This window comes from Pipistrellus kuhlii, unplaced genomic scaffold (genome assembly GCF_014108245.1).
Source record: "Pipistrellus kuhlii isolate mPipKuh1 unplaced genomic scaffold, mPipKuh1.p scaffold_m20_p_2, whole genome shotgun sequence".
Taxonomy (NCBI): domain Eukaryota; kingdom Metazoa; phylum Chordata; class Mammalia; order Chiroptera; family Vespertilionidae; genus Pipistrellus; species Pipistrellus kuhlii.
Window position 1 is genome coordinate 102,514,697 of NW_023425515.1, and position 24,246 is coordinate 102,538,942.

The following is a 24,246-nucleotide window of genomic DNA, read 5'->3' on the forward strand; positions in this document are numbered from 1 at the left end:
CACATCCTCTGCAGCAGCACTAAGGATGTCTGACTGAAGGACATCCCCCGAGGGCTCCCAGAATGAGAGAGGGTGCAGGCCGGGCTGATGGGCACCTCCCCTCACCCCCAGCACATGAATTTCACACACCAGGCCTCTAGTGTAAAATAATATAATAGTGAAATAACGTGACCAGTTATTTTGTTTGTTTGTTAATCCTCACCGAGGATATTTTTTCCATTGATTTTTGTGCTTCCCTATGAACAAGACTAGCAGAGAAACTCTCTGCACCTTATAAATGCTACTTAGGCTGAAACAACAAAGAAACAAATTAATACAGTGAATCAGGAAGGCATGGAACTCTGCAGTTGTGAGAATAAACAAGCTCTGGTGTTTTAGGGGCTGGTGGCAACTTGAATAGGCTGCCCTTTGCTTAGCAGCTTTTCTTTTCTTTTTTTTTCTTTATTGATTAACATATTAATATGTGACCTTATCGCCCCATTGTACGCACACATACCCCCTCCCACCCCACGCATACCCCCTTCCATCCCCCCCCACTGATGCCCTCACCCCCCTAGTATCTGTGTCCATTAGTTAGGCTTATATGCATACATACAAGGCCTTTAGTTGATCTCTCCCCCTTCCTCCTGCCCTAACCTATCTTCTCTCTGAGGTTTGATGCTTCTCTGTCTCTGAATCGATTTTTGTTCATCAGTTTATGTTGTTCATTATATTCCATAAATGAGTGAGATCATGTGATATTTCTATTTCTCTGACTGGTATTTCGCTTAGCATAGTGCTCTCCAGTTCCATCCATGCTATTGCAAATGGTAAGAATTTCTTCTTTTTTACCACAGCATAGTATTCCATTGTGTAGATGTACCACAGTTTTATAATCCACTCGTGTGCTGATGGGCACTTATGCTGTTTCCAAATCTTAGCTATGGCAAATTGTGCTGCTGTGAACATATGGGTGCATATATTCTTTCTGATTCGTGTTTCTGACTTCTTGGGATATATCCCTAGAAGTGAGATCACTGGGTCAAATGGGAGTTTCATTTTTAGTTTTTGGAGGAAACTCCATACTGTTTTTCACAGTGGCTGCACCAGTCTGCTTTCCCACCAGCAGTGCACGAGGGTTCCTTTTTCTCCATATCCTCGCCAGCACTTGTTTGTTGATTTGTTGATTATAGCCATTCTGACAGGTATGAGGTGGTACCTCATTGTCGTTTTGATTTGCATCTCTCAGATGATTAGTGACTTTCAGCATGTTTTCCTATGTCTCTTGGCCTCTGTTGAAAAGTATCTAATTATGTCTGTTGCCCATTTTTGGATTGGGTTGTTTATCTTCCTTCTGTTAAGTTGTATGAGTTTCCTATAAATGTTAGATATTAAACCCTTATCAGTGATAACATTAGCAAATATGTTCTCCCTTACAGTGGGCTTTCTTGTTGTTTTGTTGATGGTTTCTTGTGTGGAAGCTTTACATTTGTTTATTTTCTCTTTAATTTCCATTGCCCTAGGAGCTGTATAAATGAAGAAATGCATCGGCATATGTCTGAGATTTTGGTCTGTCATATTTTCATGGTTTCTTGTCTTATGTTTAAGTCCTTTTTCCATTTTGAGTTTATTTTTGTTTATAATGTAAGTTGGTGGATTAGTTCCATTGTTTTGCATGTATCTGTCCAATTTTCCCAACACCATTTATTGAAGAGACTGTCTTGACTCCATTGTATGCTCTTGCCTCCTTTGTCAAATATTAATTGAGCATAGTGATTTTGATTGATTTCTCAGTTCTCTATTCTATTCCATTGATCTATATGTCTATTCTTGTTCCAGTACCAGGCTGTTTTGAAAACTGTAGCTTTGTACTATAGCGTGATATCTGGTATTGAGATTCCCTCCTACTTTGTTCTTATTTCTCAGGATTGCTGCAGCTATTCAGGGTCCTTTTTCATTCCAGAATAATTTTTGGAGACTTCATTCTAGGTCTGAAATATGCCATTGGTATTTTAATGGGGAGTACATTGAATCTAGAGATTGCTTTGAGTAGTATGGACATTTTAATGATGTGGATTCTACCAATCCATGAACATGGTATGTTCTTCCACCTGTTTATGTCTTCTTTTATCTCTTTTTTCAGTGTCCTGTAGTTTTCCAAGTACCGGTCTTTTACCTCCTTAGTTAAGTTTATTACTAGGTATCTTAATTTTTTTGGTGCTATGGTAAATGGGATTGTTTTTTCAGTCATGTTTTTTTATCCATTCCATCAGTCTATATCTTTTGATTGGAGCATTTAGTCTGTTTACATTTAAAGTTATTATTGATAGGTACTTGTTTGTAGCTACTTTTATTTTTTGTGACTGTGTTCCTTCTTCCCTTTTTATTTCTTCTTTTTACACCAGTTCCTTTAGCATTTCTTGCATTGTTGGCTTGGTAGTGATAAACTCTCTTAGCCTTTTTTTGTCTGGGAAGCTCCTTATTGCCCCTTCAATTTTGAATGATAGTGCTGCTGGATAGAGTATTCTTGGATTCAGTCCCTTGTTTTGCATCACTTTGTAAGTTTCCTTCCATTATTTTCTGGTGTGATTCTGTTAAGAAATCATTTCATAATCTAATGGGAAATTCTGTGTAGGTAACTCTGCCTCTCTCTTGCAGACTTTAAGATCCTCTCTTTGTCATTTGTGTTTGTCATTGTAATTATATCATGTGTTGGTGTGGATCTTTTTGGGATCATCTTGTTTGGGACTCTGTGCTTGTGTAACTTTTCTTCCTCACATCAGGGAAGTTTCCTGACATTATTTCTTCTGAAAGGTTTTCTGACCCTCGTTCTTCTTCCCTTTATTCATATGTTGCTTCATTTCATGTTGTCCCAAAGCTCCCTTGGCTCTCCTCCTGTCTTTTAATTCTTTCTCCAATTGCACTTCAGTTTGGGGGTGCTTTGCTTCCATCTTCTAATTTGCTAATTTGGTCCTCTGCTTTTTCTATTCTACTGTTGAAATATTCTATTTTTTTTTATTGCAGCTATATCACTCTTTATTTCTTCTTGATTCTTACACAAGTTGTTTATTTTTTATCCATCTGATTTATAAACTCTATGACCCTTATTCTGAATTCTTTTTCTGAGATATTGCATGGCTCCATTTCACTTAGCTGCATTTCTGGCACTTCCTCCTTTTCTTTCCTTTGGGGGTTTCTTTGTCTACCCATTTTGGCTCTCACTGAAGGATCTAGGTGTTGAGTCATGCAGGGGCTACTGCTTGGGTGGCAGTTTCTTCTTGGGTTGCCGTAGCAGCGGCTCCTCCTCAGTTGGTTGTGGCTCCTCTAGTGGTCACTGTTCGCAGCAGTAGTGGCTCCTCTGGCTGGTGGGGGCAGGCTGCTCATGCTGATGTTGCTTCTATGATGGGTATGGGATGCTCATGAAGCTGCTGCTCCTTGGATGTGGGCGGGCTATTCATGCAGCTGCTATTTTCTTTTTAAATATATTACTATTTTTATTGATTTTAGAGAGGACGGGAGATGGAGAGAGAGAGAGAGAAATATCAACTTGAGAAAGAATCATTGATTGACTCCATCCTGCATGCCCACAACTGGGGATTGAGCCAGCAACCCAGGCACATGCCCCTGGTCAGAATCGAACCAGAGACCCCTCAGTCTGCAGGCCAAAGCTCCATTCACTAAACCAAACCACCTAGGGCAGCAGCTTTTCTATAATAATTAATAGCCTCTTAAAAAGTAATTGCTGGCCGGCATGACTCAGTGGTTTGAACATTGGCAATCATAGGTTTGATTTTCAGTCAAGGACAGATACCTGGATTGCAGGTTCAGTCCCAAATCCATATGTCTCTTTCACATCCATATTTCTTTCTCTCTCTCTCTCTCTTTCTCTCTCTCTCTGTCTCTTCTCCCTCTTCCTCCCTTCTACTCTCTCTAAAAATCAATGGGAAAAAAATCCTCTGATAAGGATTAACAAAATAAATAAATATATAAAATAAAAGTAGAATGCATGCTTGTACACACACATAAACTATTAAGAGACTTTTCATTTTATACCTCTCTGTAGTGTTTGCTTTTTTCTCCAAATGCACACATTATTCCTTTTTCTTGTCAATACAATTATCTGGTGAGGTAAATTTTCTGGCTTGTTTTGGTATTTATCTTCATATATATATATATATATATATATATATATATATATATAATAAAAATTGGGACTACATACCTATTAATTGGTACAGCTAAAATTAAAAATAATGGTAACACCAAAGGCTGGAAAGGATATGGAGAAAATTAAGTCTCATACATTGCTGGTGGCAATGTAAAGACTTACAACCACTCTATAACATAATTTGGCAAGTTTTTTTTTTTTTTAATAAACCTAGACTTATCATATAACTCAACAATTTCACTCTAGAACACTTATCTCAAATGAAAACTCATATTCACACAGAAATATACACTGCTATATCCCCAACAGCCCAAACTTGATGTCCTTTAATGGGTAAATGATTAAACAAGCTAAGGTATATTCATACCATGGAGTGCTACTGAGCAATGAAAAAGAGCAAGCTATTGTCCAGCCAGTGTGGCTCAATGGTCGAATGTCAACCCAGGAACCAAAAGGTTGCCTGTTTGATTCCCAGTCAAGGCATATGCCTGGGTTGCAGGCTCAATCGCCAATGGGGGACATGCAGGAGGTAGCCGGTTAATGATTCCCTCTCATCATTGATGTTTCTATCTTCCTCTCCCTTCTTCCTCTCTCTGAAATCAATAAAAACATTTTACAATTTTATTTTTGGCTTTGTTAGCATATTATTTATTTATTTATTTATTTCGGTGAGGAAGGGAGAGAGAAAGAGAAACAACAGTGATAAAAGAGAATCATTGATTGGCTGCCTTCTGCACACTTCACACTGGGGATCGAGCCCACAACCTGGGCATGTGCCATGACCAGGAATTGAACCATGACCTCCTGGTTCATAGGGATGCTCAACCACTGAGCCACACTGGTCGAGCTCAATAAAAACATATTTAAAAAGAAAAAGAGCAAGTTTTTGACATATTTTAAAAAACGATGTGGATATATCTTAAGGGCATTATGCTAGTGGAAAAAGCAAGCTTTCCAGCTTTAACTGGTTTGGCTCAGTGGATAAAGTGTCAGGCTATGGACCAGAGAGTCCCAGGTTCAATTCCCATCAAGGGCTCATACCTGGGTTACAGCTCCTCCCTGACCCTGGCCCTGGTGCGTGCAGGAAGCAACCAATCAATGCATTTCTCTCAGGATTAAAAAGAAAGAAAGAAAGAAAAAGGGAGCTCCAATGAGGTCACAGACTGTGTGATTTCATTGATGTAGTTGTCTCAGTTTTGGCTACAAAAATACTGTACACTACATGGTTTAAACAACAAATATTTATTTCTCAAGGTTCTAGAGCCAGGCTGAAGAACCTTTTTTCTGCCAAGGCCCATTTTGATATTTATAACACCATTCATGGGCCATACAAAATTATCAACTTAAAAATTAGCTGGCGCCAAAACCGGTTTGGCTCAGTGGTAGAGCGTCGGTCTGCGGACTGAAGGGTCCCAGGTTCGATTCCGGTCAAGGGCATGTATGTTGGTTGTGGGCACATCCCCGGTAGGGGGTGTGCAAGAGGCAACTGGTCGATGTTTCTCTCTCATTAATGTTTCTAGTTCTCTCTCTCCCTTCCTCTCTGTAAAAAATCAATAAAATATATATATTTTTTTAATTAGCTGGCTATATTTGGTCAAACATTTAATTAACTCACCCCTTATGCCTTGACAGGGCCAGACCAAATGATTTCACAGGCCTTATATGGCCCACAGGCCAGATGTTCCCCTAACTGCTGTTCTAGAGACTGAGAATTCTAAGATCCACACTCCAGTAGATTCAGCTTGGATGAGGGTCCACTTCCTGGTTTGTAGACAGCTGCTCTGGCTATATTGTATCATGTATCATGTGGCCCATAGAGAGTGATCTGTGTCTCTTCCTCATCTTATGAAGATACTAGAGGCCCAGCACACAAAATTGTGCCTGAGCCGCGAGCCACCTCTCACAGGCTGGCGGGGAAGGACCGAGAGGTGGTCAAGGCACCTCATAGTGACTGGTCAAACTGTTGTTCCGATTGTTACGTTTGTAGTCCCTGTCCTTTTATTATATAGGATTAATCCCATGGTGAGGAATTGATGTCCCACTCTCATGACTTAATCTAACCCTAATCACCTCCCAAAGGCCCCACCTCCAAGGACCATCACATTGGGGATCGGGCTTTCAACATATGGATTTTGGAGAGGCACAAACATTGAGTCCATAGCAATAATATTCTTTAAGTTACAATTACATAGATGAAAATCAAATTAATGGTTGCCAGGAGTTAGGGATGGCAGGATGAGGAGAGAACTCTCAGAGATAACCTGACAGAGATCTTTGTAGTGCTAGACTTGTTTTATATTGTGATTGGGGTGGTGTTTACATATGTCTACCCTATACACACATTACACTGATGTGAGATTCCTGGTTTTGATGATTTACTGTAGTTGTATGAGATGGAACTGCTTGGGAGAGCTGGATGCTGTATCACCTCTCTGTACAATCTTTACAATTTCCTGTGACAAAAATTATTACAAAATAAAAAGTTGAAAATTTGATTTCAGTTCTTTCAGAATATTTTTAGTTTGTTGGCAGATAAGAGAATTCATTGTGTCTTATATTCATGAACCATTAATTTTTCATAGTTCAACTGTTTTTGACTAGTAGATATAAGACTGGTTGTTATGAAGTAAATAAGATAATTAGTTGCATTTATTTTAGTAGTAATATTTTAGTTACATGTTTAGATCTCTTGCTGACTCAAAGTGCTTAGCAAACTGGTAGCTAATTTGCTCTTTCATTGTTTCCAAGGTTTGTTAGATCAAGTAGATGGATTATTAACCCCAGTTCATTCATCAACAATTAATTGCATACCTGCTAAGAGGTGGGCTCTATTTATGATGTGAGTACAGTCATGAATAAGACAAAGTTCCTCCACTCCTGAGCATTACATTTGGCATGTGAAGTGAGGCTAAAAGAAGTTTAAGAATTTGTCCCCAGCCTCCTTAATACTGTTTGAACTGAAGGAAAGGCAGTTTCCAGTGCCTACTTCAGTGTGCTACTCTGCTGGTTGCTGTCTCTAAGTGTTACCTCAGCCTGAACAGAATATTTTGGATCTCATGGTGTTTCTGGCAGGAAAATGAACATGATTTACAATCATTGGACCTAATACAAATTAAGGACTGTAAAGAATATTGTAAGGAAAACAAATAAGAGCCTGACAGTCCTACATCATCGTCATCTTCTCTGCTGGCATCATTATAAGACCTGTAATATGCTGTGATAATACATGCATACTAGTGGCGTCCTTAGTCATGATAAAGACCAAAAAATATTGGCTCGCCTGACTTATAGGATTAGCTGGGAATGAGATACAAAGAGTTCTAACTAATTCCATCTCTTTCCAATTAACTCTTGCATACACCCATTCACTGAATGTTTTCTAGAACTTCCAAAATGCCTCTGTAAATCCAGACTTTCTTTACTACTGGAGCTCTTACTATGAAGGTCAGCAAGCCTGGGGCTGACGTGTGTGAGGACAGTGGGAGTGACCCTGGCACGGAAGTGGGGGAGGCCTGGACATTGTTTCTCCGGTCTCCTCTGGCCTGGGCTCTCTCTGGTCTGGGCTCCAAGCTCAAGAGCACCTACAATGGCATTCCCGAGCAGGGTGCACCACCCCTCTGTTATTCCAAAAAAGGAAGAAATCCCCCAGTCGGCCCTGAGCAGTGTCTGCCAGGCTAATGGCAATGGACACGAGAGGGCTGTGTCCAAACTGCAGCGCAGACAGAGCGACGTCCAAGTCTACAAGGAGTTCTGTGACTTTTATGCGAAATTGTGAGTGTCTCCTTTCCCAGAGTTGCTTCTTCCAGATGTCTTCTGCATGGGCTCTGAGCAGGGGGTGCCAGGGTGGGGCGATAGGCCCCAGGAGGCAGCTTGGTTGCCTGTCCTGTACACTTGTGCTGGCTGAAGTGAGATGTGAAGGAAAATGCTACCATTAAAGTCAAAGTAGTGATAGCTTTGTCTGCAGCAGGTTCCTGATAATGGTACACTTTCACTGTGTAGTCCAAGAGGGAGGTCTAGGGTTTTCATTGTTAGAATTGTAATAGAAAAATTTTATACTCTAAAACTGCCTACAGGTAAGGGACAGGTTAAGAAACTGAAAAATTAATTAAAGACTGCTGATAAAAATACAGATTTTTGTTATGTTTAACAGTCAGTCTAAAGTATGCTAAGTGAGTTTTTTAATATTGTCTCTAAGGGAATTGAATGAATAAAAAAGGATATTGTATAACATATGTATATATAATGCAGTTAACCCTAGAAGTTCATCTAATTCATATTATTGAATGGGTTTTATCAAACAGTTTATTTTTTAAATAGTGCAGAGTAGTTAGTATTTAGACCATCTCATATAAGATTGTTGACTTTATACAAATTGTAATCTATTGCAAATTCCCAATTTGTCATTTGAGAGTTAAAGAAGATTTGATTGACCATGAATTCATTCTGTGTGGTATTACAACAGATGTCATTTTCACAACTCATAAAGAGTTCTTTTTAAGCATAGTTGGGCAATTATAATTGTACTATAACTAAAATGCTTGGTGAACTCTCAAGATGCTTTTTGGATCTATACAATTTTTGCATTTTAATACCAGAAAATTTGTTTCACTCATATACTTTGATAAGTGAGGCACTTAAATAACAGAAAACTTTATGATGTTAAGCTTTCTTTGTGTGCCTGATTTTTGGAAATAGATCAGCTGAAACAGTTGTGACTGGCCAGTGAGTTATGAAGGTTCTACACTAAAGGCATGTACATATATCTATATCCCTGGCGGGTGTGGCTAAGTGGTAATGTAGCCTTAATTGTGCACCAAAACCGTCATGGGTTCGATCTCAGCCCTGTGAGTGAGATAAGCAGTCTGTGTGTCTTTCTCACATCAATGTCTGTCTCTCTCTTTCTCTCTCTCTCCTCCCTCCCTCTCCCCCACCTCATGCCCCCCTGCTCTGCCCGCTCCTTCCCTTCCAGGCTCTCTAAAAATCAATAGTAAAAAATAAATTTTACATATGGAGAGAGAGAGATTATCTTCCCAGTGTATATATTCATTGCCATCAACACTTGTGTTGAAAAAATTTAGTTAGTAAAATTATTTTCTGAGAAATTAACTAATTTATTATAGCTAACCAAATGACAGTGGTAACTATCATTCATGACTTTTAAAAAAGTAACTTTTATTATGTGTACTTAATATAAAAGTCAACTCTTAAAAAAGTACATATGTCAATGTAGGTTCATCCATTATAACAACTGTGCCACTTGGATGTGGGATGTTGGTAATGGGGGAGGTGTGCATGTGTTGGGCAGAGACTATATGGGGAGTCTCTGTTCCTTCCACTCAGTTTTTCTGTGAACCTAAAACTGCTCTAAAAAATAGTCCATTAAATAAGCAATCAAACAAAAACATCGTGCCAGAGGATCAAAGATAGAAAGAAAAGGGAAATGTAAACAGTTTCATAGATTAGTGAGATTATTGGAATTTTTTTTCCTGAAAATTTTGTCTAATGTACTGTTTCTTTTCTTTGTTGTAATGAAAAGGAATACTTAAAAATATATATTACATCATTTCTAAAACTAGTTTTTTCCTGTGGTTAAAAAAAAACACAACACCCACATTATATGCTTCTTTTTATAATGTTTCTACCTATTTTCTAATTCTAACTATTTGAGTGTTTTAACTTGAATGCAAACAGTCTATAGTAGTAATTTTCAACTTTTATCATCTAATGGCACACATAAACTAATTACTAAAATTCTGTGCCAACCAAATTTTGTCAGATTGGCAGAAAATACAAATTTTTTTGCCAATCTAACAAAAACATAGGTATAATTTTGATTGCTTCGCACCAGACAGCTATTGTTGTGCTGGCTGTAGTATCTTTTTTTCTTTTTTTAAAATTGTTTACTTGCCCTAATTGGTTTGGCTCAGTGGATAGAACGTTGGCCTGCATACTCAAAGGTCCCATGTTCGATTCTAGTCAAGGGCATGTTCCTTGGTTGCGAGCACATCCCCTTTGAGGGGTGTGCAGGAGGCAGCCTATTGATGTTTCTTTCTCATCGACTTTTCTAGCTTTCTATCCCTCTCCCTTCCTCTCTGTAAAAAATCAATAATATATATATATATATATATATATATATATATATATATTTTTTTTTTTTTTTTTAATTATTTATTAGGGGCCCAGTGCACAGATTTGTGCCCCTTGAAAGGAACTATGGGCCACGAGGTAGTGGTAGGCACAGGGATGGGTCTTGGCCCAGGCCCCTGTCTGTTCCCCCAGGCCCCTGTCTGCCGGCAGCTTGCTCCCACCGCCTCTCCTCCCACGCATTGACAGCAGCGGCCCCGCTTGCACCTGCTTTCAGCATGGAGCTAGGTTATTTGATAAACTAAAGGAAAAGAGATCATTGTCTCTTATTAGTTAGGTACTGCATGTTTTCAAAATTCCTGTGGCACACCGGTTGAAAATTGCTATTCTATAGTATAAACATCAATGACAAACATTTTGACTTTGACCCCTGAGATTTTATTTTATCAATATTTACTATATTAGAAAACAAAACAAATATCTTAAGTATTTTTAACTTGATCAGATGGTAGGAAGCTGCACCAGGGGACCAGACACACAGGTGGAACTTGTGCTCTGAATGGGCATCTGAAAATAAACTTGCCAAATTACAAAGGGTGGCTTAGCTTAGCCTGTTTAGGGTTCTTCACTTGGTGGCCTTTCAGAAACAAACAGTTCTTTATGTGAAATTCAGGGGAACCTTTAGAGAATAACTAATTATCTGATTTTATGCCTTATATGCTCTTCTTGCAAACTGCACAATTGTTAGGTGAAACTTGGGACTACTTATTGAATGTGTCCTGTGGTTTTCAGGTGTAGTGGAATGATTGGCAAGGAAGTTACCAACGTCTTAGGCTAGGGGTGTCGAACTCAATCAGAGAAGGGGCCAAAATCTAAAATCCAGCCTAAATCACGGGCCGAATGGTTTACTGAACAGTCATAAACTGTCATTGTGATGGAAACGCAGCGGAGTGCAGTGATGACAGCATGGTGCGGGCCACATTGCAAGGCCTGGCGGGACGGATTTGGCCCGAGGGCCTTGTGTTTGACACATGTGCCTTAGGCTCACCATCAGTGCTCACTTGACTGCCTGGTTTTACTTTCTCCATCTAAAAGTATGGTGGTGTCTCTATCGTGTATTCTCACGTGTTTTAAAATTGACATTATATTATGTCTAGTGGCCTGATGCACAAAATTCTTACATGGGGGGAGGTGTCCCTAAGCCCAGCCTGCACTCTCTCTAATCTTGGACCCCTTGGGATGTCCAACTGCCAGTTTAGGCTGCAGGGATTGGGCCTAAACTGGCGGTCAGACATCCCTCTTACAATCCGGGACTGCTGGCTCCTAACAGCTCGCCTGCCTGCATGATTGCCTCAACCACTTCTGCCTGCCAACCTGATCTCCCCCTAACCACTCCCCTGCTGTGTTGATTGCCCCCAAGGCTTTTATTAGTACAGATATGACCCTTCATAGAAAATTTCATTAACCCTGTTTTACAATAAGGGCTGGATGATTAAATCATTGGGGCTAGACACCAAGATTTCCTTTCTTTGAACAGTGGAAGGAATAATTATCTTTAAGTTGCCCTGAACATAAAATGAGATAATGACTTAGAAAAGTATAAAAGTACCATATAAAGACAACTGTCTTTTTTATGTACTGAAAAGACAATAAAATGGTAAAATGAAAAACACTATTTTTATTCTCTCCCATCCTTCCTTTTCAGCCTTTAAGCTTTGAAATTTATAAAAATTTAACTCCTATTTTCACTTCTTTACATCCAATATTATTTTGTATTAGTTTCAGTTTTTATATTAGTTACAGAATAGTGGTTAGACAATCATATACTTTACAAAGTGTTCCCTGATATTTCCAGTACCCACCTGACATCATACCATCATTACAACACATTAACTAATTCCCCATTTAAGTGACAATGGGTTTACAGGTTCCTTCCAGTCTTTCTTTTGTGTTGCTCGTCCTTCCTTTTCTTTCTCACCTCTTTTCTCATTTTCTTTATATAGTATCTCAATTGGCCATCAAAGCTCAGGAAAGGCACTGGGACACACTTGATCCATTTTACAGACCGGGAAACAGGCCAATTCCAGTTGTCTATGGAATCCCTCACAGCCCTCCCCCCTTCCAAGGGACAGCCGCGGGACAAACAGAGCAAACCTCTCTCAGGCTTCTGAGCCTCGTTCTCAAGCGCCTCATCATCAGGGACAGCCCACATTCTTTCCTCCCCCCCGCGTCCCACCCCCATTCTTTACTGCCCCCCCCCCTCACCTCCCCACCTTTCTGGGGAGCAGGTGGTAGGCTTCTCACTCACCATGCAGGCGTGGGCGAGGGTTGGGGGGGGGGGGGCAGGAACCAGGGGTGGGTCTTGCTTTGGGGCTGCCTCTCAAGCGCTCAGGCTGCTGGGGCAAGGCGGCGCCCCTCCACTGAGGTGGTGCCACTCCTCAACCACAGCCCTCGGGGCTGTGGGTCTGAACCCCTCTGCCCAGGCGTTCTTCCACACCAGCAGACATTGCCTCTTGTTTCCCGCCGGGCCAACACGCATCTTGGGGCCACTGCAGAATCTGGCTCTCCACGGGCAAGGCAGATCCCCGCCCACCGGCCCCCTGCCCGGGCCTGAGCCCCATCTAGTGCACCCCACCTCAGCGCCCCTTGGGTTGCACGCTTCCTGGCCGGCGCTTTGCGGAAGCTGTGGCACTCACCCAGGTGCCGCCCCTCAGGTGGGCCAAGAAGTAGTACAAAGCCCAAAGGGAGTGAGTCTTGAACCCCCACATCCCATTCTCTGGATTTCCTCCCACACCTCTTTCATGTCGTGAACGGATATCGTGTTCGGGCACCTTTGGACCAGCCACATGGCCTTCAGGCGGCTTGGTAGGGTCTCTGAACCTGTGACTCTGTAGCCAGAGGCCCCGCCTGGGTCTCAGCAGCCCCTTGCCTGCTGGAGAGGGCTGTTGGAGGAGGACCAGAGCCCGTCCATCATTAGCTCCCCAACTCCAGAGGAGGCACCACAAGCTCATGTCCTCCTGCTGTAACAGCCCACCCACCCAAGCCTGCTGCATGCAAGCCTGCTAACCTGGTCATTACATTACAGAGTAGCAGAAAATGAGCATATTCCTCTATTATTATATAGGATTGTGATTTTATGAGCAGGGGACCTGGATTCTAGTCCTATATCTTCCATTAACTAATTAGTTTTGTGGGGTTGGGCTTGTCACTTCACTCCTCCAAACCCCCATTTCATCATCTATAAAGTGATCTTTATAATTTAAAATGCTGTGATTTTTAAGATATATTTTATAATATTAGTGTTTAATATTTGTCTTATTAATTATATTATAGGACTAAGAAATTTTGACTGGTTTTAAGAGTTATTTGAGCAGCCAAAACCGGTTTGGCTCAATGGATAGAGCGTCGGCTTAGGGACTGAAAGGTCCCGGGTTCGATTCCGGTCAAGAGCATGTACCTTGGTTGCGGGCATATCCCCAGTGGGGGGTGTGCAAGAGGCAGCTGATCGATGACTCTCTCTCATCAATGTTTCTAACTCTGTCTCTCCCTTCCTCTCTGTACAAAATCAATAAAAATATATTTAAAAAAAAAAGTTACTTGAGCAGTTGCTTTCAACAGGATCTAATCAAAAGGATCATCTGTGTCTGTACAATGGCATTCATTAACATGAAATTTAGATTCTGTTCTCAGAAGGGAGAGAAATGGACTTGAGATATTGACTTGTGGGTATTAAAGCTACTTATCAAGTTGTAAACTCAAGCTCCATGGGGGCAACTCTTGACTTTTATCTCTACCCATAGTGCTTAACTAGTAGTTGGCATTCACTTGTGGTATATTTATCAAAATGTCAAAAAAACAAAACAGGTTCCAAGCAGGAGGAACTTTCAGGACCTAAGATGCTAGGGGAAAGAGGGGCATACTTTATGTTGAGTACTTAAAACACAAACAAAAAAATGGGCTGTATAGATAAAATATGGTTTTTGTGATTAGATAGAATGTGCTCTTTAGTTCTTTCTGTTTTTTGGTCTTATAGCTAAGCAAAGGTTAATCTGTAACTTCCTGTCCTTTGTTTTTACAGTAACATGGCCAATGCTCTGGCCAATGCCACTTGTGAGCGCTGCAGGGGGGGTTTTGCACCCGCCGAGAAGATTGTGAACAGTAACGGTGAGCTGTACCATGAGCAGTGTTTTGTATGTGCTCAGTGCTTCCAGCAGTTCCCAGAAGGACTTTTCTATGAGGTGAGTCAACTTGGAGTGAGGCCTAAAGGTACTATTCTTTTTCCCTCCTCTCCCCTCCCCTTCTACCTTAAATTTCAGTGCCAAAGACTGTATGGAAATGCCAGATACAGTGCCAGATATTTGGTTTCTGTCAGGTTAATGAGGATGGCCTAGATATGGAATACTTTGACAGACCCCACCATTTACACTCTTTATTTTGTCCTCCTATTTCAGAACCCATGGTGCCTGTTTCTCAACCTGTCAGACCTGAGCACTTCAGCTCAGCAGACAAATTCTTTTTATACACTTCAGCCTCAGTTTTTCTGGCTTCTCCACTCAGGTCCTCACTTCCTTGCTCCTGCACATACCTTTCTGAGTCCTATCTCTGTGTCCTCCTCCCTCTGAGGGCACCATTGGACCCCCTCTCTGAAGGCAGGCATTTGTTACCTGCTCCAAAACTTTCAGGCAACTAGTACGACCTTCCTTGCATTTATTTTTTAAAGAGGATCTTGTTTGAAAATGAATATTTTGGGGGGATTCTCTGTCCATTTTTAGCTCTTCTATGTATCTTATATTCTTTTCAACGTACTTGTTTTTCTTGATCCTCTGTATTACCATGTGCTCTATACTCCATTTGTATTTATTCTTACTTACGATCAATGATACCCCCTTCTCAAAGTAAATGTCTACTTTTGGGACTGGTCTAAGAAGACTAACCTCATGCTGTTAATGAAGATAGAGTGGTGTGTGTGTGTGTGTGTGTGTGTGTGTGTGTGTGTGTGTGTGAGAGAGAGAGAGAGAGAAAGAGAGAGAGAGAGAGAGAGAGAGAGAGAGAGGGAGAAAGAGAAGATAATTTACTTTTACCAACTTACTCCTTACATGTTTGTGTGTGTGTGTGTGTGTGTGTGTGTGTGTGTTATTCGTATGTGTATCCCTATATAATAAGAATTGTGCTATAGACAGAGATGGCTGCTCTTTGATTTCTTCTTGGCTTAACAGATTTTTAAATTTCACTGTTTTACAAACCATTCCTGAGGAAGGAAAAATAGTTGTTAAGTGTCATTAGTAAGTTGGTTGTGACTCAGACAGCATTTTCCCATTGAAACAATGCCCCATGAGAGTGGGGTTCCCAGACCAGCCTGTGGAAAGCTATTTGCCTATTTCTCATGGGCACATGAAATATAGAACTACCATGTATTATATATAGTAACTTCACTCTGGAAATAGCTTTAAGAGTTTTGATTGGGGAACACTGTTTCATTTACTGGGACCAATACGGTGGGTCAGCTGTTTTCGCCCTAGGCAAGGCAAATGTTTTTGTGAGAAAGATGTCCTCTACTGTGTGAGGGAATGACTCAGCACAGGAAACCGAGGGTATGTGCCTTCTGAGCTCTAACTCCTGAGTTTCCAATCCTGGCTTCTTCTCACACAGCTCCAGTCCAATGTGCCCTCCCTCTGCCAGAACACAAGGTGGGTGGTTCCACAGGCCCTTTAAGAGAGTGTCTGAATTTTCAGCTGTCACTCCCTGGCAGACAGCAACCCCATTGCTTACATAGTCATATGTTATGTGGGTACCCCTCTCAGTTGTGGTGCTGGGGGGGACCCAGTTTGACGATTAAATCCCACAATGTCTTTACATTATAGGATGTTAATGGCATTTCTAGTCTCTACCCACTAGATCCCTAGTTGTGACAAACAAAAATATCTCCAGTCATTGCTCAATACCCGCTGGGGAGCAAAATCACTCTCAGTTGAGAACCAATGCATCAAATAATAAGGACATCCCTTCCAGTAGGTAGTGAAGTCCACTATGATAATAAGTCAGTTACAAATGGGCATGTTCCTCTGGTTGTTTAGGGAATACCGTACACACAACAAAAACCTTTTTTATAGTCCTGTCTCTTAAGAATCTGTCTGCAGTAACTGTTAATTCTTGTGCCATAAATTTAATTAGAAAGTACTTCTAGAAAGAACTCATTTAAGAAAGACCCTAAAGAGAGCTTACATTTTCTTGTTTAAATTGGCACAAAGGAAGATAAATATACCCATTCTTAGGTAACTCATCATTCATTTAGCAGAAGGCAAGATTTATTTTCTATATAGTAATTAGAACTGTTTCCCCAAACTGAAATTTATTTTTCTCTATTCAAATATTCTACTTCTGCTTTTTTCCCCTTTTAATATAGTTTTATTGATTCCAGAGAAGAAGGGAGAGGGAGACAGAGATAGAAACATCAATGATGAGAGAGAATCTTTGATCTGCTGCCTCCTGCATGTCCCCTGTTGAGATCGAATCCACAACCCAGGCATGTGCCCTTGATTGGAATCGAAACCATGACCCTTCAGTCCGCAGACCTACACTCTATCCACTGAGCCAAACAAGCTTTGGCTCTACTTATGCATTTTAATTTTAAATAAATTTTAAATAGTAATGATTATAATAATTACTCTTTTAAGTTTATCTATATCAGAAGATAGTGACCTGGGTAGTAATAAAAATTATGTAAACATGTTAAAACAACAACAGGTGTTGCTTTCTACCACTGTAACCACCTAGGTGCTTCTTCCCAGCTTCCTGTGATTCTCTCAAAGGTGGGCTCACCTGGCTTGTGTTGGTTCACAACACTTCAACTTGCCTGGGGTGTAGTGTTTTATGCATGAATAAATGCCGTATTATTTTTAATTTTAAAGATGTGTGAGTTATATTAACATTTTTATTTCTGAAAATATCACATATTAAACCCTATTATGAACCAAGCTCTGTATTAAGTGTTTTACAAACTATTGTTCTTATTCTTTCCTTTGATTCTCATATGCAAAGCAGGCATTTCACTCCCAGTTTTCCTGTGACCACGGTCCTCAGAGACCGCACTGTTATGTGGTAGGTGAGCAATCCCAATAGGGTCTCAGTCTGAGTTTTGCTTGTTTCTATATGCTTTGTTTTCCTCCATTATGATGGCCTGACTCTCATAGAAACTGAAATAGTTTTTTAGGAATTATATATATATATATATATATATATATATATATATATATATATATATATATATTTAAGACTTTTTTATTGATTTTTATATATTTTATTGATATTTTTACAGAGAGGAAGGGAGAGAGATAGAGAGCTAGAAACGTCGATGAGAGAGAAACATCGACCAGCTGCCTCTTGCACACCCCCTACCGGGGATGTGCCCGCAACCAATGTACACATGCCCTGGACCGGAATCGAACCCGGGACCTTTCAGTCCGCAGACTGACGTTCTACCACTGAGCCAAACCGGTTTCGGCTTTTTATTGATTTTTAGAGAGAGAGGAAGAGAGAAACATCAATGTGACAGAGAAACATTAATTGGCTGCCTCCTGCATGCCCTCCTACTGGGGATCAAGGCCCCAACCCCAACACATGCCGTGACCAGAAATTGAACCAACAATCTCTTGGTGCACAGGACAATGCCCAACATCCAAGCTCCAGCAGCCTGGCTGAGAATGTTATTTTCTATAACTGATAGCTCATGCTCTCCTATACTTAGCCATTCCTGCTGCTTTGTTGAGTCACTCCATGGGTATTATAAAAAGCCTACTCCATGCTTTGCTGCATAGACCACATAATGCCCTAGTTCCAGGAGTGAATACAATTTTCCAAGTGATTTAGGAAGAAATTGACAGCTTTTATGGTACTTGTCCTCATTTTCAGGCCAGGAAAACTGAGAGATGTTGATAAATGTGTGAGTTATGTATGATTAGTGATCCTAGACTTCGTGTTGTAGTTGTTTTCAGAGGGAAATTTATGTCCATCAGTGCTGGTTTACATAAGTTATTAGTATCGCCAAATCAATCTCCAATACACATGAAGAAGTATTTGTAAAAAGGCCAAATTATTGGTGGCATAAGAAGGCTGATTAATTGACATTTCCAGGTGCTATTACCCATTCAACCCAGAGACCCTAAAACCAACTATAAATAGCCATATAGTGGTTCCTAAATCTAACTTTGTAGCACCTGGGATTATCTCCAGTAAAAAGAATATATTAAATTTTCCCCCAAGAAAATAATTTTTGGAAGTGAAATTGAACCAATACAGAAAAATATGCTTCCAGAAATGTTACAGTTTTGGATGGACTGCACCAAGGACTAAGGACTTGGTATGCAGCCTTTCCAACTTAGAATAGTAGGCATTTAGGGGTGGGTTCTTGGCTGATACTTCAGATTGTTTTCTCTCTCCTTAGTTTGAATATCCAAAACATACTTCTTTTTTCCCTGTCACAACATGCATAACAGGAAAGACCAATTTATGATGGGAGAGTGAGTGGAAAGATGTTTTACAAGAGATTTTTTTTCACTCATTTTCTCTTATACTGAACCAGGATGATTCAGGAAGGCTGAAACTTGAGAAGGAAAGACATACCGTTGAGAGGAAATTTGCAAAAAAAATGAGGTGCTTGTCTGTTGGCCCACTCATTTTATGATAGTCCAGTTTTCAACATTTGCACTTGACTTGAAATGAGACCATTAGCTAAGTTTCTAATTCTGAACTTTCTTTAATGCAGCGGAATTATATTTTCCCTGCTCAAAGGGAATCTTCATAGAACTCCATAACTTAAATTAGTTAAAAAACAGAACCATTCTTTCTTTTTTTGTTTGTTTAAATTTCTTTGTTGATTAAGTTATCACATATTTAACCTCATCCCCCCATTCCCATCCCACACACCTTCCCATGCATACTCCCATCCCCCTGTTGTCCTTGACCACTGGTTAGGCTCATATGTATGCACACAAGTCCTTTGGTTAATCTCTCCCCTTTATCCTCACCCTCTCCTACCCTCCCTCTAAAGTCTGACAGTCTGATCCATGCCTCCTTGTCTCTGGGTCTGTTCTTGTTCATCAGTCTATGTTGTTCATCATTTCCCCTAGATGAGTGAGATCATGTCCTACTCGAAATATACTTATAAGAATCGAAATTGAGACAAGCAATAATGGTTATGCTGAAAGGCAAATGAATCATTCTGTAGTGAGTTTCTTTCTGGGTCAACAGTTCTTTTTGTGTCCCAATTTCAATGTCAAACAGTTCCTTATGTGTATATGTCAGCAATGATATTTTAGTTCTGGATGGTGGACAAATGCAGGTCCAACACTCTCTGGTTTGGTCTTGGGCCACCTGCAGTGACACACAGCTGCTGACGGCTATTAAGGCGACATCAGCATCTTCCATCTCCGGACTGCTTCTCTTCTGTCTTCATAGTTGGAGTAGTCCTGTCAATTCCTCTCTATTGCCGGAATCCACATGATCTCTGAGTTGTTTTCTGAAAATATACAAACATATTCTGGACCAAAAGTTAATAAAGGAATATTTCTATAAATTTGACTTGGGATCCTTTTTCATTTTTGCCCAAATGATCTTCCTCTGGCTTGCTTTGACACCATGTGTGTTTTTCATGGGTGTCTTGCTGTTAGCATTAAAATTAATTTTCTAAAGTACAAATTCTCTAGATGTAATTTACTTACAGATATTTTTTCTTACATGATATTCTGTATCTGCCCTTTTTTAATTTAAATATTAGGAGGCTTTTGGAAATTTTATAATGTAGTCTTGATAGCTTTTAAATTTTAATTTTTTGCACTGTAATATAACTGCCTTAGGTTCATTACATGTTACACAATTTTATCATGAGATGAACTACTGATAAAAATTTTAGTTAACACTTTAGGAACTGCTTTTTGCCTAGTACAATTAATTAATTTTTCTAGAATATTTGCTTATTTCACTTAGCCAATTTAATTTAGCTTGAAAACTTGACTATTATTTTACTATCAAATTTATTACTCTAACAACAATCTTATTTTACCCTGTCAATACTAGGGGAAAGGATTATTTGCCTTCTTGAGTAGGTCCTGAGCATTTCTGTTGGTAGCTTGGATTTAGATATCAAAAACCCACTTCCCCATACCATGGGTACAAGACAACTCAAACAAGTCTTGTTGCAGTGAGAGGGCAGCTGCTGTTGGCCAAGTCTCTGTCTATTACCCAGGTCCCGATTTGATCTGGGCATGGGAAGTTAAGCAGTCATGGGGGCAGGAGACTTCCCTCAGAATAGATGAGGGTTTAGGCCTCTGCAAAGTTGGGGGGGTGAGGGTCTGTGCCCCACCTCTGTTGACCCCCAAGTTCTTTCCTGATGGCCCCTCTTCAACTGTGCCTGTCTTAGGTTGTTCCTTCTCTGAGGAATCTTACCCATCACTGACTAATCAGCCATCCTCCAGGACCAAGCAGGGTGATGTGAGGTTCAGTTCTGTCTCCTTGGTACCCTATGCCCCTGTGGCAGAACCATTCTTGACTAGAATCCATCCTGCCTTGTACTAACTACCACTGTTCCCTGCAGGTGGCGGAGTATTAGCATTGTGTTTCAACACTATTAATTTGGAGCATTAATATTCTTACAGGCTTCTTGCATTTTAAATCAATATGAGGTTTAATGTTTAATTACCTAGAAAGGCAATATTTATAGAATCTTCCAATATTTTGTTCCCTAATTTCAATTCTTCTAAATTTATGATTTTTGAATTTTTTTTATTTTACATCCTATAGTTTTACTTTGAATTAACTGGCCATAACTGTGTCTGATCATTTCTAACACTGTAGAAAAGAGGTAGCTTGTTATAGCAAAAGAAATTCTGCTCTTTCAGTTGTCCTCATGCTGGGGTGAGCACACCCCAGTGTGTGCACCAGGTTTGCAATGAGGATGGCTCCAAGGAATTCATTTTCTGAATTTTCTTTCTAGTACTGATTTGCCTGATAGTATATTTGTATTCACAGTAGCACTTCTCCCACTTCACTAAAGATAGGAATCTCAAATCTTACTATGATGAATTGCTCCAGGATACCAATCTGAAGTGATTTGTGCGAAGTCTTTTTTTTTTTTTTTTAATCAATCTTTATTGTTCAAATTGTTACAAAGGTTCCTCATTTCTTCCCCGCTCCACCAGGTTCCATTCCCACCCTCCGCCCTCTCCCCATCCCCCATTGTCCTCATCCATAGGTGCAGTTTATGTTCAGTCTCTTCCTCCCTCCCTTTCCCCGATAGTAAATCCCTTTTCAGATAGTAAATCAGTTACTTAGCATTTTCTCATATCAATAATACCACCACATGCCCAATGATACATTTCACACAAAAGACATTTCCAAATAGGTCAACCAGCCTCATCCAGGCCCCACCCAAGGCACTCACAGATCAACACCCCAGCCCTATGCTAACTCAACACATCCAGATCTAAGCCTTCATCACTTGATTCAGCAGACCCTCAAGTTCCACAAAAGTTTCCAGCCATGTCTGAGAGGCAGCCATGGGGCAGGGGCAGGCGAAGAGCGAGCTGTTCCGGGCCTGGCCTCTGTCGCTCTGGTTCGCTCCACAACCAGCTGCTCCGGGTCTGGTCACCGCCGCTCCCGACCTAGTTGCTCTGGACCTGGCTGCTGCTGCTCCGGGCCTGGCCGCACCTGACCCGGCTGCTCCCAGCCCGGCAGCCGCTAGCCGCTGCTCCAGGTCTGGCCGCACCCGATCCAGCTGCTCCGGGCCTGGCCGCTCCCAGCCCGGCAGCCACTGCTCCGGGCCTGGCCGCACTAGACCCGGCTGCTCTGGGCCTGGCCGCTCCCAGCCTGGCAGCCGCTGCTCCGGCAGCCGCTGCTCCGGGCCTGGCCACACCAGACCCGGCTGCTCCGGGCCTGGCCGCTCCCAGCCTGGCAGCTGCTGCTCCGGGTCTGGCCACACCAGACCCGGCTGCTCCGGGTCTGGCCGCTCCCAGCCTGGCAGCCGCTTGTGCAGTCTTTAAACCCATAAAGCTTTCCAATCTTTCCTTGCCTTGTTTTTTTTTAAATATATTTTATTGATTTTTTACAGAGAGGGAAGGGAGAGAGATAGAAAGCCAGAAACATCAATGAGAAAGAAACATCCACCAGCTGCCTCCTGCACACCCCCCACCGGGGATGTGCCCGCAACCAAGGTACATGCCTTTCACCGGAATCGAACCCAGGACCTTTCAGTCCGCAGACCAACGCTCTACGACTAATGCAAACTGGTTTCAGCTCCTTGCCTTGTTAAGGGTGAGGCTTAGCTTTAGAAACTATATTGGGTGTTCTATATTCAGAGATACAATAGATTTGCAGATGTGGAGAGTGATCATGACAGCTTTCCATTTAGGACTTTGCCTTTTTCTCTAATTTCAAAAGGACATTCTTTTATTGATTGATTGATTGATTGATTGATTATTTATTTATTTACTAGTGGCCCGGTGCATGAAATTTGTGCACAGGGTGGGAGGTATCCCTCAACCCAGCCTGCACCCTCTCCAATCTGGAATCCTTCTCACAATCCAGCACTGCTGGTTCCTAACCACTCACCTGCCTGCCTGTTGATCACCCCTAACCACTCTACCTACCGGCCTGCTCTACCCAATTGCCTCCACCACCAGCCTTCATTCCACCAACTGCCCCCCCTTGCCGGCATGATTGACCCCAACTGCCCCCCGTGCCAGCCTGCTCACCCCCAACTGCCCTCCCCTCCTGGCCTGATCGCCCCTAACTGCCTCTGCCTTAGCCCGCCCACCATGGCTTTGTCTGGAAGAATGTCCAGAAGGTCTCCCGGTCTGATTAGCATATTACCCTTTTATTAGTATGTATTTTTAAAGGACATCCTTTTAAAGAGAGAGTCCTATAAAAGCAAAGCAAAGAGATCACTGAATGTGTTATATAGCAGAACAAACAGCCAAAACATAATTGGTTTGTGTCTCAGATGAGGTCCTGAAAGTTTGTTTATTTATTTTTTATTTATTTTAAATATATATTTTATTGATTTTTAACAGAGAGAAAGGGAGAGAGATAGAGAGCTAGAAACGTCGATGAGAGAGAAACATCGATCAGCTGCCTCTTGCACACTCCCCACTGGGGATGCACCCGCAACCAATGTACATGCCCTCGACCGGAATCGAACCTGGGACCTTTCAGTCCGCAGACCGACGCTCTACCACTGAGCCAAACCGGCTTCAGCGAGGTCCTGAAAGTTTAAACAGCTTGCCCTAACTCATGCAGCCAGTCAGTGGCAGTGGTTCAGCTAGGATTTAACCCAGGCAGTCTGTACTTGTGGTCAATGTGATATATATATATATATAAATTTTATATATATATAAATTTTTTTAATTAATTTCAAAGAGGAAGGGAGAGTGAGAGAGAGATAGAAACATCAATGATCAGAGAAAATCATTGATTGGCCGCCTCCTGCATGCCCACACTGGGAATGGAGTCCACAACCTGGGTATATGGCCTGATCGTGAATTGAACCATGACCTCCTGGTTCATAGGTCAATGCTCAATCACTGAGCCCTGCATCCAGGCTTTGGTCAATGTTCTTAATGCCTATGATGTGTTATCTATTTGAATCATACATTAAAAGACTTTTACTCAAATTACAACTGATCCTAATTTTTTTCTACCTTCTGCTAGCAAATATCATATTAATGCTAACTGTTAGACTTATTTTTTGTTTTTTAAGATATATATTGTTCTCTTCCTTTTTTGTCTATCCTCACCTGAGGATATTTTTTCAATTGTTGTTTTGTTTTGTTTTTTTAAGGAGGGGGAAATAAGAGAAAGAGAGACAGGGAGGGAGAAACATCGATGTGAGAGACACATCAATTGGTTTTACAACACCTGCCCCAACCATGGCCTGGGGTCACACTTGCAACCCTTTGGTCTTAGGCCAGTGCTCTTTAATCATTTAGCAAAGTGGCCAGGGCTGTATTTCTTTCTTTCATTAAATA

The 24,246-nt window shown here is 41.1% G+C and overlaps 1 protein-coding gene across 8 annotated transcripts in view; it reads left to right on the top strand.

The window, feature by feature from the left end:
* The window catches only part of LIMS1 (LIM zinc finger domain containing 1), a 140,962-nt gene that overhangs the window by 90,038 nt on the left and 26,678 nt on the right, over positions 1-24,246 (top strand). For 5 of the 8 annotated variants that reach the window (XM_036448003.2, XM_036448002.2, XM_036448005.2 and 2 more), the window contains one exon: positions 14,310-14,469. In XM_036448003.2, coding sequence (XP_036303896.2) covers positions 14,314-14,469 — 156 coding nt within the window. In that variant the 5' untranslated portion in view covers positions 14,310-14,313. Of the gene's footprint in view, positions 1-7,704; positions 7,919-14,309; positions 14,470-24,246 lie in introns of those variants that run through there. The other 3 variants (XM_036447998.2, XM_036447997.2, XM_036447999.2) reach the window with 2 other exon arrangements.